Here is a 17,676-nt window from a genome sequence, read left to right on the forward strand (position 1 = left end):
CTACCATCTTAAAAATCCAGAAAAGTTATTATCAACATTCAAAGATAACTACAAGTGAAATTTGACTTCAGAATACTCAGAATAGAGCATTTATTTCTGAGACACCTTAAAGGGGCCATTGACCATATTGTAAGTAGATGTAGAAACAAGGGGTTTTGTGTTCACAGCAGTAGAACTAGCTGACTGAACAATCAAGTTCATGATAGTAGTGGAAGTGACAATGACATTTTGGGTCCTCTCAAAGATTAAACTTTGGCAGCATTATTACAAAGTGGACATAATAAGAAGTTATAATAATGGATTGACAGTCTCCTGAAGAAAGGCTTAGTCCCGAAACGTCGATTCTCCTGCTCCTCGGATGCTGCCTGTGTTTTCCAGCACCACATTTTTCAACTCTGGTACTCCAGCATCTGCAGTCCTCACTTTCTCCTAGTCTCCAGAATGTGCCTAATTGTCCACCATTGATACATTGGCTAATGCAGGCAAGTTGTTAAGCAATGTGGGCAACGTGGCCTCATATATGAGTCCAGAAAATCTACTGTGTATGCAAAACAAGTGGCACCAGAAGACACTGGAGCTCTCAATACAGAAAACAAAGGTCAATCCAAGTGTTTCATGTTATGAGAAGCCACATCAAAATGTTAGGAGATACAGTATTCCAACCAATGAGGAGCACATGCCAAATATCATAACAACAATATCTAAAAATGTCTAGCAAAGTTATCCTGTCAGATGATAAGGATAATGAGATTATCCACACTCAAAGTGAGCCAAGATTTTGCATGTTGAACATTAAAGAATGTTTTAGCATAGTGGAACCAACAAATTATTTTGCCACTGTTCGGGAAGAGGTTTCCAGGACTGTGATTTGGAAGCAATGGTAAGCCATCTTCTGGCTTGGAGAGGATCTGGTGAGTGGTTGGATTCCCATACATCTTCTGTCCTTGTCCTGCTGGGTGGTAAAGGTCAAGACATTGGAAGATGCTGTTAAAGGAGTCTCGGCAAGTTGCTGATGTACATCTTTCTTCTAATGTATACTGCTGCCATTATGCAGTGCTGAGTAGAGTGATGGCATGTTTAAGCTTGTTGATGAGATGCTGATTAAATAAACTGCTTTATCCTGAATAGTACAGAGCTTCTTGAGGATTGTGGATTCACACACAGCGACATAAATGGAAAGTATCACATCACAATCCTGAATTGTGCCTTATAGATTGTAGACAGGAGGAGCCTTATTCACCACAGAATTCCCAGCCCTTGTAGTTAATTATATTAATATGAAGTCCACATCATTTTAAACCTACATCAAGAAGCAATGTTTCTGACTCCTTGTTTTTAGAGACTTCTACTCAAACTAATTCATATCTTTTGCAGGCTTTGTTGAAGAGTGCGAGCAGAGCACTCCAGTGGACTACTTCTGGTATAGAAACACTCTGAATATCAGTCCTGAAATTACTACAAAAGGAGAAGGCCAACTATGGTGGCTGGTTGTATGTCTTATTGCTGCTTGGCTGATTGTATACGCTTGTGTCATAAGAGGAATTGAAACTATGGGAAAGGTAAGTATTTTCAAAACACCATTTGAGTTTTGTTTTAATTCCTTCATGGGATGAGAATGTTGCTGGCTAGGCCTCCATTTAATGCCCATTACAATTTGGCCATGCGAAGGTGATGGTTGTTGTGTCTGATAATTGATCTGAAAAGGTTGCAATAGCTGTTCCTAACATTCTGGGTGGGGGTACAGTCAGTTGTTCAGTTGTTGTAGATTGTTTATTGGTTCTACAGTCTACGGCCAATGTAGTAAAGATCTAGTTAGTATCACTTAGGAGATAACACTTTCCCTTGCTAGTGTTAATGTGGTTAACCAGTCTTAAACCAATGCAACCTGTTGTCTAACTATTGTGTAGTAAATTATTTGTTAATCAAGTGTACCTCTTCTGGCAAAGCTCTATGAGTGGTTAATTTAGCACCACTTAAAATGAGAGAGTCCCTTAGATTATTCTTACAGAAGGCTTGGTGGCAGCAAATCAACTGACCGAATCAACACGGACATCTACTACAAACCTACCGACTCCCACAGCTACCTGGACTACACCTCCTCCCATCCTGCCCCCTGTAAAAACGCCATCCCATTCTCCCAATTCCTTCGTCTCCGCCGCATCTGCTCCCAGGAGGACCAGTTCAAAATACGTACAACACAGATGGCCTCCTTCTTCAAGGACCGCAATTTCCCCCCCGACGTGGTCGACGGTGCCCTCCACCGCATCTCCTCCACTTCCCGCTCCTCCGCCCTTGAGCCCCGCCCCTCCAACCGCCACCAGGACAGAACCCCACTGGTCCTCACCTACCACCCCACCAATCTCCATGTACAGCGCATCATCCGCCGTCACTTCCGCCACCTCCAAACAGACCCCAGCACCAAGGATATATTTCCCTCCCCTCCCCTATCAGCTTTCCGTAGAGACCACTCCCTCCGCGACTCCCTTGTCAGATCCACACCCCCCACCGACCCAACCACCACTCCCGGCACCTTCCCTTGCAACCGCAGGAGGTGCAACACTTGCGCCCACACCTCCCCCCTCACTTCTCTCCAAGGCCCCAAGGGAAACTTCCATATCCGCCACAGATTCACCTGCACCTCCACCCACATCATCTACTGCATCCGCTGCAGCCGGTGTGGCCTCCTCTATATTGGGGAGACAGGCCGCCTACTTGCGGAGCGATTCAGAGAGCACCTCTGGGCCACCCGGACGAACCAACCCAACCAACCTGTGGCACAGCATTTCAACTCCCCCTCCCACTCCACCGAGGATATGCAGGTCATTGGACTCATCCACCGCCAAACCACAACAACCCGACGGTCGGAGGAGGAGCGTCTTATCTTCCGACTGGGAACCCTCCAACCACAGGGGATGAACTTGGACTTCACCAGTTTCTTCATCCCCCCTCCCCCCACCTTGTCTCAGCCGGATCCTTCCAGCCCGGCACCGCCTTCCTGACCTGCAGTCTTCTTCTTGACCTCTCTGCCTCCACCCTACTCCGACCTATCACCCTCACCTTGACCTCTTTCCACCTATCACATTTCCAACTCCCCTCCTCCAAGTCCCTCCTCCCTACCTTTTATCTTCTCCTGCTGAACACTCTCTGCTCATTCCTGAAGAAGGGCCTGTGCCCGAAACGTCGAATCTCCTGTTCCCTGGATGCTGCCTGACCTGCTGTGCTGTTCCAGCAATAAAGTTTCAACTTTGATCTCCAGCATCTGCAGACCTCACTTTCTCCTGGCAGCAAATCTACCCAAAGGAAGTCCCAGTAGAATCAGATGTCAGTTGTGGATATAGAAACATGACATTTCTACAGTGTGAAAACAGGCCCTTCGAGCCAACAAGTCCACACTGACCATCTGAAGTGCATCCGACATGAACCCATCCCCCTACCCTATTATCCTACATTTACCCCTGATTAATGCGCCTAACCTACACATCCTGAACACTATGGGCAGTTTAGCACGGCCAATTCACCTAAACTACACATCTTTGGATGGTGGGAGGAACCCATGCAGACACAGGGAGAATGAGCAAACTCCACTCAGACAGTCCAAGGCTGGAATCGAGCCCTGGTTGCTGATGCTGTGATGTAGCAGTGCTAACCATTGAGCCACCCTGCCAACAACATAGTCAGCTGCCTTCTTGAACCGCTGCTGTCCTTGAGATGTAAGTATACTCACAGTGCTGTTGTGTGTGGTGTTGAGACTACTTCCAGGAATTTGTCCCAGTGACAGTGAAGGCATAGCAACAAAATTCCAATCAAGGATGGCATTTGGCTTGGAGAGTTTCTTGCAAGTGTTCTTGTGTTTATGCATCAGATCTCCTTTTCCTCCTATGTAGTTAGGGTTGCAGTTTTGGAAGGTGCAGTCAAAGGAGCCTTGGTGAATTGCTGCAGTACATCTTATAGATGGTACATACTGCAACCACTGTGCACTGTGGAACCAGAGATGTGCCCAAAGTGGCTTACACAACTGGATGCCATGATTAAGTGGTCACCCACTCTTCCCAAAATGTGAATAGGTTCAGTTTTGAGAGGCACAGCCAGGCATGATTCCAGCATTAACTTCAAAGATCAATAATCGAGCTCAAGTATTGGGAAAATGTTATCAATGATTCAAAACTTACTTCTTACTTATTGCAGGCGATCTACTTCACTGCAACTTTCCCTTACCTTGTACTTGTCATTCTCCTTGTACAAGGATTAACATTGCCTGGGGCCATTCATGGTTTGACCTACTTAATTACTCCAGATGTAAGTAGATATAATTGTTTTTAATGAGTGTCCGGGCTGCCTCAGGACATCTCTGTGATAAATTACATTCTATATGTATTCAGATGCAAAGCCAAGCATGCAGAATAACATGGCATTGAAAAACATCCCATATGAACAACGAAACCAGGTTCCTTTGTGTCAGAGTGCCAATCTGTTATACTCACATTACATTTACATCTCATTTTAAATAGATAGTGAACTTTTCTTTTGTAAGGTGTGAGTTCATTGACAGAGCAAAAGTGGAGGACTGTCCAAAGATCTAGTTACATTTCTGCTGTTTCTAAGCCCATCCCCTATGGGAGATCCTTGCTAAGTCTGTGTATCATGACAGAGGTTGTGGATTGCAAGGTAATGACAAAACAGAAGGGAGAGGTTAGGAGTAAAAAGAGGTTTCTCGAACTGGCAGAGAAGCAAGATGTGGCTCTGCTCAGGGATACTGTACACTATTAGTAATAGATAAGAGGAGAAGCAGAAAGGATGGGTATGAATAGGAGATGGTGAATGGCAAAGGCAAGAGGACTGGCTAGTAGTGAAGAAGGAACAGGGTGGAGAGCAAGGATAAGGAAGTCGACACGGCAATCAGATGAAAAAGAGGTCAGGTGAATATGACACAACTAAAGAATGTGATAATTGGATGGTATTAATAGTTATTGTGTAAAGAGCTAGCATGAATATGTAAATAAGATGTATATGATCCCATGACTACTGGGAACTGGTTCACTCTTGACTTCTCCCATTCTTAGTTAGCATTTAGCATGTTAAAGAAAAGACAATGCCCTCCTGCAGTCATGATCAGCCCCACTCCCAGATCAGCCCCACTCCCAGATCAGTCCCACTCCCAGACACACCCAAACGAGAACAGAATGAGAGGATAGGAAGAAGAGTTAAGGCAGAAATATGTTTGACATGTTTTAGGTGAAGAATCTGGAAGGAACAACTTGAAATATTTTTGAAGGAGATTATCAGCATTACCAAATAGTGAAGTTAGAGAACATCAAGATGAACAAAAGGCATTACTATGATCCCAGATAATGCTAGTACTGGACAGATCAGCTTCAGAGTAAAACCTGGCTTGATAGACCATAAGCTTTATTTTTGTAGTTTGGTTCCCGAGGTGATCAGTCCCTGAATATAGTCATATGAAGCTGCCAATCTATTTTTAACAAAAGAACATAAGTTTATTATAAAAAAGAAAATAACCCCATTTATAAAAGACAATTTTGGAAAGATCACATCATGAACAGCTAAAAGAGTCAGCCTTTTTTTATCCCAGCAATGTACTTTATAAATACTCAACACCAAAAAAGTACCATTTCTATCCTCACTGTTTAATGTCTTACTCAACTGAGGATGTCACAAGTATTTCTCTCTGTCTCTCCAAGACACACAAGCAGACCAACTCACTAGCTTATTTCTCTAAACTCTGTCCAATTGGACTAAAGCACAGCTTTATCCAAAAGGAAGCTAAGATCCTGATAAGCAATGAAATGTCATTAAGTGGGAGGGAGAAGGAGTCAGCCTTACAACAGTTGTATCTCTTTAGACCCTTTACATGCAAATCCGGTATAACAGGTAGCAATAATTTGGTCTGGTGTGTAAAATATGGAGGCAACTATACAATTCAAACTGCCCTTTGTAGACATTTTCACTATACTCAAGGTTGGTGTCCTCACATATGATGGACACTTCAAGTGAAAACTATAGACCATAACGTCATAAGATGTGGTAGTGGAAGTAGGCCGTTTGGTCTGCCTCAGTGGGGTCCTGGCTGATCTGATCATCCTCAGCTCTACTTTCCTATCTTTACCCCATAACCCTGAAATCCTTACTGATTAAAAATCTGTCTATCTCAGCCTTGAATACACTTAATGACCCAGTCTCAACAGCCCTCTGCGGTAAAGAATTCAATAGATTCAATACTCTCTGAGAGAAGAAATTCCTCCTCAATTCTGTCTTGAATATATGAAACCATATCCTGAGATTTTGCCCTCTGGTCCTCGACTCTCTCACAAGGGAAACAATCTTTCCACATCTACGCTGTCAAGTCCTCCTAAGAATTTCATATGTTTAAATGAGGCTGCCTGACATTCTTTCCAATTCCAATGAGTACAGGCCCAAACTACTCTACCTCTCTTCATCAGACATTTATTTGGAGTCCAGGTGAGACCATGTGTTCATATATCCATTGCTTTGTGCTGGTAAACTTTATCGTTTCAGTCACAAACCCCAGTAAGAAACTGCCTACAATTCAGACATCTGAAACTTGACAAACCATGACTAAGGTCTCCAGATGTATGCTTTTAATGTTTTATGTTTTGAGATTGTGATGAGTGTCCTTATTTACTGGGCATGTCACTGACCCAGAGGATTAGAAGAGCTACCATTAATGATAACAACTGATATTAATGACCGATGATTATTTCTAGCAAGTGCCTTTTGTATCTCATTCTATTTTGTTTTGTTCCAGCTGAAGGTTTTGACCCAGCCAAGAGTGTGGTTAGATGCAGCAACCCAGATATTTTTCTCGTTGTCTTTGGGTTTTGGAGGACTTATTGCATTCTCCAGCTATAACTCACCAAAGTAAGCATGAATGTAACAATGGTATTTCCTGTAATCAGCTCCTCAAGTAAAGGAACTTGCACACAAGGAAAGGAGAACTATTACAAGAATTAAAGACTTTCTCCGAGTTAACTTGGAGATCACACTGTGTCACATTAGCTTATCATGTTCGTGCCACTTTTATAGATTTCCATGTCTGTGAAAAAAGGCATTGCACACCAAGTAAGTTCATATAAATGAGTTAGATGCCCGTACATTAATATCTCACAATGTATAAGATTCCAACAATCTTTCAAGAAAGTGCCACCTGAGTGATTGTAAATCAAAGGGAGGCATCATGGTGTTGAAGACAAAACAAATGAGGAATCTTAGATGGGCTTTTTTAAAATGAGGCAGTTTCCCAGTGCAATATATCCCATCACAAGTGCCTTCATCACACCTCCAGCCTCCGGTGCAAGCTCTGCATTATTGATAATGTTTATCTGGCAGAGGACATATAGAAATTAAACTTGTAGATCACACCAAATTGTATGGACTTGAGCAAATCGAATTAAAGAGCAATTGGATTTACATTAATATGAATAAGTTGCATTTCAGTGTGACAACCTCAGGACGTACCAGTGCATTTCACTATCAGTTGTACATTGAAATGCAGCCACTGTTTAATATAAAAAGTGAAGTGACCAATTTCCCCATAGTAAGTTCCCATAAACACAATAAACAACTGGGGAATTCATGTTAATGTTTTTAGTTTGAGAGCTAAATACTGACTGTGATACTAGAAAAACTTCTTCATTTTCTGACTAATTGAGAAGATGGTCATTTGGTTCAAAGTCAGATTGACACGCTAGCCTGTATGTCATGCTCACATCTTTGGAGTGTAGTAAGAAACCAACACCTTCTGATTCAATGATGAGAGTTCTACCATTGAGTCACTGCAGTTTGGGATAGAAAGTCCAATTTTAGAAAATGACCTTACAATAGGTGTTTGAGCACTTGGGTGCACTCAATAATACCTTGGCCTATACTTAAGAATGAAGCAAATGGCAATAGAAGAAGATTATATGGCCCTTTGAGCCTGCTCCACCGTTCAACATGATTATGGTCAATCTTTGCCCTCAACTCTACTTCGCTGTCCACTCCCTTCATTTCCTGACATACTAGAAATCTCTCAAACAGAATATAGAATGAATGATATCAGCTGATCATAATAGAAAGCAACTTTTAGTCTGTTATTATTTTAACAGGACATTCATTCCAAATGGCAATAAGGAGTATATCATAATCTTAAATGGAAACCAAACTGAACAATTACTGTGATTTGCACCTATCACTATGACAACTCATACTCTGGACCAAGTCTAGAACTCTAGATCCCATTGAATGGACTTTGACTACTGAATTGATGAGATGAATAAACATAACAGTGACTAAACTACTTAATAGTTTGAATTATTCTCTCTAGAATTTGTGAGGCACAATTCAGGAATGTGGAATCAAAAGTAGAAATTGCTTGCAAAACTCAGCAAGTCTGGCAGCAGCTGTGGAAAGAAATCAGAGTTAATGTTTTGGGTCAGGTGAACCTTTCTCAGAATTGATAGTAGCTAGGAAAATGATTTATTTGCAGAGGATAGGGATGGGATTGGGGTAAAGAGTAAATGATAGGTGGGGATAGAGCCCAAAGAGAGAGAAGAGCAGTTGGACAAACAAAGGAATGGACAGCGATCTGGCTAGGAGGGTGAATAGCTGATAATGGACACTGTTTGTGGCTATCAATGGGTGCATTTAATAGCAGATGATGTGATAACAAAGCCTGGTGTGTGGAGGTCAGGGTAAGAATGTGGGAAAGCTGAAGCCCTAAAGTTATTGAACTCGATATTGATTCTAGAAGGCTATAATCCATCACACATCCATTGTCCACATTATGTCCACCATCAGCACATTGTGGCTGCAGTGTACACCATCTACAAGATGCACTGCAGTGACTTGCCAAGACTTCTTTCTCTGCACCTCTTAACCTTGTGACTTCTATTGTTTAAAAGGATAAGGACAGCAAGCAGTTGGGCACTCCGTCATCTCAAGGGTCCTTCCAAGTCATGAACCACCTTGACCTAGCACCACAACATTGTTCCTTCAATTTCCCTTGGTGAAATCCCTGGAACTCTCTTTCTGACAGCACTGTGAGTGTTCCTGCACCACATTGACTCCAGATGTTCAAGAAGGCAGCTCACCAAACACTTCTTACAGGCAATTTAGGAAGGACAACAAATGGTGGTGTCACCAGTAATGCCTATTGACCACAATGCATTAAAAACAATATTGACTGCTTTATCTTTCCTGGTTAGAAAGCAATTTCATGGTATAGACCAGACAGTCAATTGAATAGGAATGTCTTTGAATGCTGTCTGTCAGGTAGTTGTTTTGGTGAATGAATACACGTGGTAAAAAAGGACAGAAAATGGGTTACAAAAGATTAGGTGGATAGTTTCAAAAAATAATCTCTTCTGCTTTTCAGAAATGACTGTGAGGTGGATGCGGTAACAGTAGCTGTTATCAACAGCATTACATCGATTTTTGCTTCAGTCCCCATCTTCTGCATTCTTGGGTTTAAGGCAACCACCGCTTATTGGGATTGCTTAGATTCGTAAGTAAAATTCCACAACATACTTTCACGTTAATGTGTACTTTCACATTAAGCAAGCCAGTTTAATCAAAAATGTAATACTTCAGAACCTTACATATCAGACATTATATAAAATTATTATATTTCACTTTCATGCTAATGGGTATGTGCCTAAAATGCTATAGACTACATAGCAATGGGCTGACACTGGAAAGTGGGATTGGATTGGACTCTTGGACTGGAAGCTCTGAAAGTATAGGCACAATGGGCCAAATGGCATCTTTCTGTGCTGTAAATTTTCTGTGTTCCTAATTAAGGATGTTGTGAAACTTGAAATGGTTCAGGAAAGATTTACAAGGATGTTGCCAAGGTTTGAGGGTTTGTGCTATGGAGGGAGGCTGGGGCTGTTTCCCTGGCACGTCGGAGGCTGAAGGGTGACATTATAGAGGTTTATAAAATCATGGGGGGGGGGGGGCGCATGGATAAGATAAACAGACAAGGTCTTTTTCCTGCGGTTTCCAGAACTAGAGGGCATAGGTTTAGGGTGAGAGCAGAAAAATTTAAAAAGGACCTAAGGGGCAACTTTTTCACACAGAGGGTGGTGCGTGTATGGAATGAGCTGCCAGAGGAAGTGCTGGAGGCTGTCAACATTTAAAAGGCATCTGGATGGGTATATGAATTGGAAGGATTTAGAGAGGGACATGGGCCAAAAACTGGCAAATGGGACTAGATTAGGTTAGGATATCTGGTTGTCATGGACAAGTTGACTGAAAGATCTGTTTCCACACTGTACATCTGGATGATTCTATGACTCTAATACTTTTTTTTCTACCCTTAACCCTGAAGAACATTTGATGTCACAGCAGGATTTCCAGACTTAACACCTATAGTAGCCTTTAGGATCTTAAATTAATGTCCTGTTGGGTTCTTAAACTACGAACAGTTGAATTTCTGTGCAGCTTTTTTCAGATCGCTCACTATAACTTCAGTCAATGGACAAAATGGTGTCATGGGTGTAGTTTTGGAATATGGCTGATGATAGGGTACTAAAGCAGGACACTATGTCATTACTTAGCATTTTATGACCATTATAGATTTGGATTGAAAGGGCTGGAAGTTTATCCACTGCAAAGGAGTGACAATGCTAGGTTCAAGGCAGCCAAAGAAAACTGAAAAAGATACAGTGCTGAAATCCAGTCGCTATAAGTGTCATTGACAGATGATGACTTTATAAGAGCATGCTGGAAAGCAAACTTAGGGAACTCAGAAAGAAATAAATGAAAGGGATTTGCATTGAGTCAAGTGACAGCAACATAGGATTTTTAAAAGGCAGGGTAGGTTGGAGAAGATTGAAGGATTCAGGAAAGATTTTTCAGGGGAAGGTGATTAACACCAGTCTTGGCAAACTTACTTGACAGTGTCCAAATTATGGGCTCTCTGAGACAGAGCTCAGTGAGTTGAGTAACATGTTTTGTCTGACCAGATGGACTGGGAGGTGGGCTGAGGGATGAATCACATGTCCACAAGGTATGAGCTGATGGAGGTACTGTGAAATGATATAGTCATAAAGTCATAGCAATGTATAGCATGAAAACAGACCCTTCAGTCTAACTCATTCATGCCAATCAGATATCCCAATCTAATCTAGTCCCATTTGCCAGCACTTGGCCTACATCCCTCTAAACCCTTCCTATTCATATACCCCTCCAGATGCCTTTTCAATGTTGTCATTGTACCAGCCTCCACCACTTCCTCTGGCAGCTCGTTCCATACACACACCACTCTCTGTGTGAAAAAGTTGCTCCTTAGGTCCCTTTTATATCTATCTCTTCTCACCTTTGTTCTGCACTTTAGTTCTGGACTCTTCCACCCCTTTGCCTATTTACTCTATCCATACCCCTCATGATTTTATAAACCTCTATAAGGTCACCCCTCAGTCTCCGACGCTCCAGGGAAAATAGCCCCAGCTTACTCAACATCTCTCTATAGCTCAAATCCTCCAACCCTGGCAACATCTTTGTAAATATTTTCTGAGCCTGGAGGCAATGGAGTGGAGAAGGCTGAAGGACATACCAGATTGAGGGAGCAAACAGGCAACCGGTTAGTCAAATGGATGCTACAATCTCTGCAATGAAAAATCCATAAATTCCTCATCTCCAAAATCTTGGCCACGTCAGGCATCTTGATAGCAGTTCTATTTCTAAGAGAAAGATATCATTCATCAACAAGACAATGATCGATGTGTTTACCTGCTTTTTTATTACATCGATTATTTGTACTAAGTGAGTTGGTGGGGGATGGAAGGTGGGGACAAGGGTCTTGCTAGACTTCCAGCTGCTAAATCATTGAATGTTTGTGTCCTGACATTGATTTCTGTCCACAGCAATATACTGCTTATTTCAAATGAATTTGAAATTCAGGATGGAAATGTTACACGAGATAATTACTTTAGTTGGATGAATGGTCTAAATGTTACCCATCATGACAGAATCTTGGCACTTACTCTGAAAAGTTGTGTCCTGAAAGACTTTCTTGATCAGGTAATTGTATTCATTTTTCCTTAGCAACATTTTGCCTATGTTAAGTTTGTTTTATAAAATCTGAAACCCTGGAATCGGAAGTTAGAGAGGATTAACGCTTGTCTGTTCACATCACAGATTTTCACAACACAGGAGGAAGTAGAATAATCCAATCTGCCCCAAATCCTTTATAGAAACAAAAAGAGCTGTGGATGCTGTAAATCAGAGACAAAAACAGAAATTGCTGGAAAAGCTCAGCAGGTCTGGCAGCATCTGTGGAGAGAAATCAGAGTTAATGTTTCGGTTTCTGAGGGAGGATCACTCGACCCAAAATGTTAACTCTGATTTCTCTCCACAGATGCTGCCAGACCTGCTGAGCTTTTCTAACAATTTCTGTTTTTGTCTCTGAGCCCAAATCCTCTGCTGTTTCCCTAATGTCTCCACTTCAAGTGTTTATCTAATTCCTTTTTGATAGCTAATATAGCTTCCAATGTATTTTCAGGCAGTGCATTCAAATTTGTAATAACTTATTTTATAATAATAGTTTTCCTCATGTCATCTCTGGTTCTGTTGCCAATTATCTTAAACCTGATTACCTACCTTCTGGTATTGAAAACAATTTCTCCGATCACCTATCAAAATCCTTTCTGATTATGAATGCCTATGATGAATCTCCCATTAGCATTCTCTTCCCTAAGGAGAACAGTCCCTGTTTCTCTGCTTTCTCTGTGTAATTGAGGTCTTTGCTCCCTGGAACCACTTTAATAAATGTCCCCTGCAGCCTCTCTAAACCTTTGCCATGCTTTCTAAAGTTTGCTGTCAAAAATATTCAAGCAGGGGCCTAACCAGTGTGAAGACATTCCACAGAAGCCAGTATCCTATCACCAAGTCACCCTTCATTTACACCTGCATAGCATTTGACACTGATCCAGCTTCCTCCAAACCAGCCCTCAGAGTGTGCAGGATTGTCTGACACTCCTGTTTATATCTGTTAGTCAGGGCCCCCTGATTGGACCATAGAACATAGAACATTACAGCGCAGTATAGGCCCTTTGGCCCTTGATGTTGCGTCGACCTGTCATACCAATCTGAAGTCCATCTAGCCTACACTATTCCATGTATGTCCATATGCTTGACCAGATTAGTAGCCCCAGTCAGGGAACTCATATTCTGTGAGGGCCACCTGGCTGACCTTGTACCAATTATTACATGGTGTTTTATCAATATTTAGCCTAACGTACTTAATTTTTTACTTCCTGCCTCTATTTATAAAGCCAAGACTCCATTCGCCTTTCTTCTCTTACAGACTTTTCATCCTTATCTTGGCACCTTCTAAGAAATGCAGTCCCACATTTCTCTCTTTTTGCACCCCTTTAAGATTGGACCATTTATTTCACATGGCCTCTCTTTAATCTTGGTACCAAAATGAATCATGTTTCTCTGCACTAGTTCCTGATGAAGAGTCTGAAACGTTGTTTTCCTGCTTCTCGGATGCTGCTTGACCTGCTGTGCTTTTCCAGCACCACACTCTCAAAACTAAATTTAATCTGCCTTGTGTCTCCCCATTTCACTGGTGTTTCTACATCCACCTGAAATCTGTTACCAGCATTCTCATTGTTAATGAGTTTAGTACCTCATGAAAAGTTTGAAATTATGCTCTAGAGTTCAGATCAGTAATAGATAGCAAAATTATCCCAACGTAGAGAAACACACAACCTCTGGTCTATAAAGCAACTTTCACAATGACTTGCTACTTTATGTTCCTTTGCCAAATTCATATTCATGCAGCAATCCCCCCTTTTAACCCCATGGGTTTCTATTTTGCTAATGAGTCTATTAAAGACAAAGTCTATAATTTAATGAAACATCAGTTGGAAGTCCATGTACATAACAACAATTGCTCTGCCCTCATTAGTCTTCTCTACTACTTCACCAAACATTTAATCTGACTCATAGGATGGAACTTTGCTCACATCTTGCTGGTTGCAAGGAATTCACGTGAAACAGAAGAATTTCATCCCAATTCCAACTCAGACTGGTAAACAACTCGTGTGTCTTTGTTAGGTTAGAAGCGCAGGTGATGTGCGATGGCTGTGAACCATCAATGCAGAGCTCAGCTTTGAGTGAAATCAGTGGGCTAGAATACAAGAAAATATATTAAAAATGTGCTCCCAAGCAACAGCCACCCTCACCCTGAACACTTCACAAACGTAAATTCAGAATCAATTAACCTCCCTTTGTGTTGTACCATTGTGTGATTCTCTGATGATATCAAACAAACTGATGAACGTATTTGAACAGTTTGTACAAAATTTATCTTGTTAATATTTATCTCTTAATCATCTTCACAAATCAGATTATCTAGTCTTTATCCCTTTTTTGGGTTTGGGAGCTTGCTGTGCACAACATGGCTGCTGTGTCTCATGCATTATAATAGTAACCATAAGTCACTTCGTGTTGCATCAGCTGAAAAACACATTGGCTGTCCAGGAGTCATGGAAAGTGCATGTTAAATGCTAGTCTTTCTTGTCTGTTTAAAACAGAATAGCTAGGGCCTTGAAATTAGACTGTAACTAAGTCAAAGGTTCAGTCAATGTCATAAACCAGAAGGTCAAGCAATATAAATTATCATAACGAAATCATTAGGTTGCAACATCATATGCTTTGTATCTCTAGGACTTTTACCCTGCCTATTTTCCCTCAGTAAAAGGAACATTAGGCTATTATTAGTAACAGTCCTGACCCACATAGCAAGATACTCTCGTAATGCCATCCTTTGTAAAATATGTGTGTTCAAAACAACAGTTAGAGAGTCATTGTAGCAATCTATGAGATAGAGAAAGTAGGGAATGGGAGGAAAAGCATTGGGGAGAGAGAGGTTAGAGTTTGCCTCGTGCTTAACATGTAACTTGTCCATGTCAGTGAGCAAAACAGATGATGAGGTGCCAGCCTTCGCTCAGTGGAAGCTAACTACCTCTAAAGAAGGAGGTCATGGGTTCAAATTCCACTCTATAGCATTGCATCAAGTCTGACTATTCAATGCACTATTGAGGCAGTATTTCAAATGAGGTGTAGACAATTTTCTTTTTGAAAGGGTGTTTAAATAGTTGTGTTTGTTTGAGCCATGATAGGATCAAAGCCTTTGAAGAGATTTTTGCATTGCTTATGTTTGAATTATTTATTTTGACTGTTGTGAAATCATCCTAAAGATTTCCCAAGGATATTATGGAGCTGAAGAGCTCCTCGCATATGGAGTGAGTGCACATGGAGGGACATGGCTGTATAGAGGGCCATGATAAATGGGATGACTGTGAGAGATAAGAGCTTAACACTTTTGTGTAGAACAGGGCTGTTATATCAGAGACAGACCATTTAACCTCAACATCTACTCAACCCTGTTCCCACCTTGTGTATGCTTGTAGAAGAGGTGTTTCCTAACTTCAGCCTACCCAGATCACTCAAAACATTCTTAAGCAGGCAGCCCTAGACCTAACTTTGCAATTTGTTTCAGTAGGTGTACAGCGAAAATTTCCCGGAGTAAGATAGCTAGGTTGACAGACTAAAAATGTATTCACAAAATTACACAATGAAACCCAAAGAACAGAATAAATAACCCCTACAGAATTCAACCTATCCAGCTAGACTTAATTATGCTGTTCCGAATAGTCCCAATAAGCAAACTCCCTTTAAAAAACAGTATAAATGGAACAGGCAAAAGCACTCCTGGTCCCCCAAGCCCACTCACAGGATGACTGGGGCGGAAGGCGGAAAGAGAGAGTTTCCACACAATTCCCTGTTGAATTCCCAGCTCAAGATTAAACTAAAACTGCTCAGCTCAGCTAGACAGGTCGTTATACAGGTCACTTCAAAAGCATGACCGCTTTGGCCTGAAGTCTCATCTGTTTACATATAAACAAAAGGCTCCTCAAAATCCTTTTCATCTCTGTGCCAAAACCGTCCAGCCCAGTTTAGATTTGACACAGGCACTTGACCCTCAAATTTATCTCAAGGTGTTTGTGGAACTTTGTTGTGTACAACCTGGCTGTGATGTTTCCACAGCACCTACACTTCAAAAGTACCTTGCCTTTAGATTGTTTGAGACCTTCTGAAATCTAGAAAAGTGCTGCTTGACTGCATCATTTTCATTCCCCCTGACAACAAAAAGGTAGGGCTGGGTTTTAATACTGTTTAGCAGAGGGTCAAAGAGGAGGAGCAGAATAAACAGTGTGAGAAACAAGGCCTAACGATGAGGTGAAGATTGGAATTATATCAGTGTTGTAAATGTTTGGGTGCAGTTTGGGGGCAGAGAATTTGAAGGAATATTACTGAATGGCTAACCTGTGAATAGAAGCGAGCGTTATGGGAAGTTATTTCCACACAGTATCATTATGGGCTTTAGTATTAACCCGTAAAAATGTGTGAGTTGGAGTTGAGTGATGGGTAGCAACAAGGAAAGGTTCAAACTCAACCTCAACCTGCCTTCAACACACCCATTCCACCTTTCATAGGAATGTTCAAGATAATCCATCCACTCTCAGGAGGCAGGTTAGATATTTACGTGTTATGATAACGCTGGGAACCACGTATTAAATCAGTTTTACTGTTGAGTGGCCATGTTTCCCAGGCCTTGGGAAATCTGGCAACTGAAGAGAGGCATGGAGCATTTTGGGGAAAGGATGAATCATACAATCCCTACTGTGTGGAAGCAGGCTATTGAGTCCACTACGGCCTTCCAAAAGGCATTCCACACAGCCTCACCATCCTACCCTAACTCTGTAACCCTGCATTTCCCATGGCCAACCCACCTACCCTGCATATCCCTGCACACTATGAGCAATTTAGCAGACAGTTATCTGAGGCTGGAATCGAACCGTGGTCCCTAGCGCAGTGAGGCAGCAGTGCTAGCCACTGAGTCACCATGCTGCCCCTAACCTGATGAGAGGGAATCTGGTGATGTGCCCCAGTCATCCTGTGAGTGGGCTTGGGGGACCAGGAGTGCTTTTGCCCGGATTACCAAGTATCATGCCTGAAATCAAACACCCCATCCATTTCATTCCCTTCCCTCTCACTTTAGGATTGAGGACTATGCCCATTGGAAATGTAGCTATCTCTGGGATCAGGGATTGGATGCCATGCAATATCACTTCATTCAATCAGATCTGCAACCCTTCACCTTGACCCAGCTCAAGTCTCTTCCTTACCTGGTCCTACAGCTATGGTCAGATCCAGAGCATTCCTCAGTGAGGGGAGGATGAGGCAACCATAAGCTGACAAGTAAAGTCAAGGAAAGCATAAAAAAGAATGTGGTGAAGCTTAGTAGGATGTCAGAGGATTGGGAAGCCTTTATAAACCAGCAGAGGACAATTAAAAAAGCAATAAGTAAGAGAGAAGATGAAATATGAAGGCAAGCTAGCTAGTAATATAAAAGAAAAGAGCAAGAGGTTTTATTAGTTACATAAATGAAAAGAGAGAGATAAGAGAAGAGCAAGAGTTCTTATTGGACTGTGTGAAAGTAAGGCTGGAGGCATAGTACTGGGGAGCAAAGAAGTGACAGAGGAACTGAATAGGTACTTCACAACAGTCTTCATGGTGGAAGGCACCAGTAACATACCAAAACTTCAAAACAATCAGAGGGCAGAGGTGAATGTGGTAGCCATC

General features: G+C 41.8%; 1 protein-coding gene across 4 annotated transcripts in view; it reads left to right on the top strand.

Moving 5' to 3' along the window:
• The window catches only part of LOC122564476 (sodium-dependent neutral amino acid transporter B(0)AT3-like), a 57,019-nt gene that overhangs the window by 24,775 nt on the left and 14,568 nt on the right, over positions 1-17,676 (top strand). For all 4 annotated transcript variants that reach the window (XR_015752829.1, XR_006315924.2, XR_015752828.1 and 1 more), the window contains exons 4-8: positions 1,375-1,559; positions 4,186-4,296; positions 6,785-6,897; positions 9,392-9,520; positions 11,883-12,039. Coding sequence is in view for 1 of the 4 variants with exons in the window: in XM_043719418.2 (XP_043575353.1) it covers positions 1,375-1,559; positions 4,186-4,296; positions 6,785-6,897; positions 9,392-9,520; positions 11,883-12,039 (695 nt within the window). In the remaining 3 variants the exon portion in view is untranslated. The remainder of the gene's footprint in view (positions 1-1,374; positions 1,560-4,185; positions 4,297-6,784; positions 6,898-9,391; positions 9,521-11,882; positions 12,040-17,676) is intronic.

The sequence above is a fragment of the Chiloscyllium plagiosum genome, unplaced genomic scaffold, assembly GCF_037043375.1.
Source record: "Chiloscyllium plagiosum isolate Xiang-an unplaced genomic scaffold, Cpla_swu_hap1 HiC_scaffold_34, whole genome shotgun sequence".
NCBI classification, from domain to species: Eukaryota; Metazoa; Chordata; class Chondrichthyes; order Orectolobiformes; family Hemiscylliidae; genus Chiloscyllium; species Chiloscyllium plagiosum.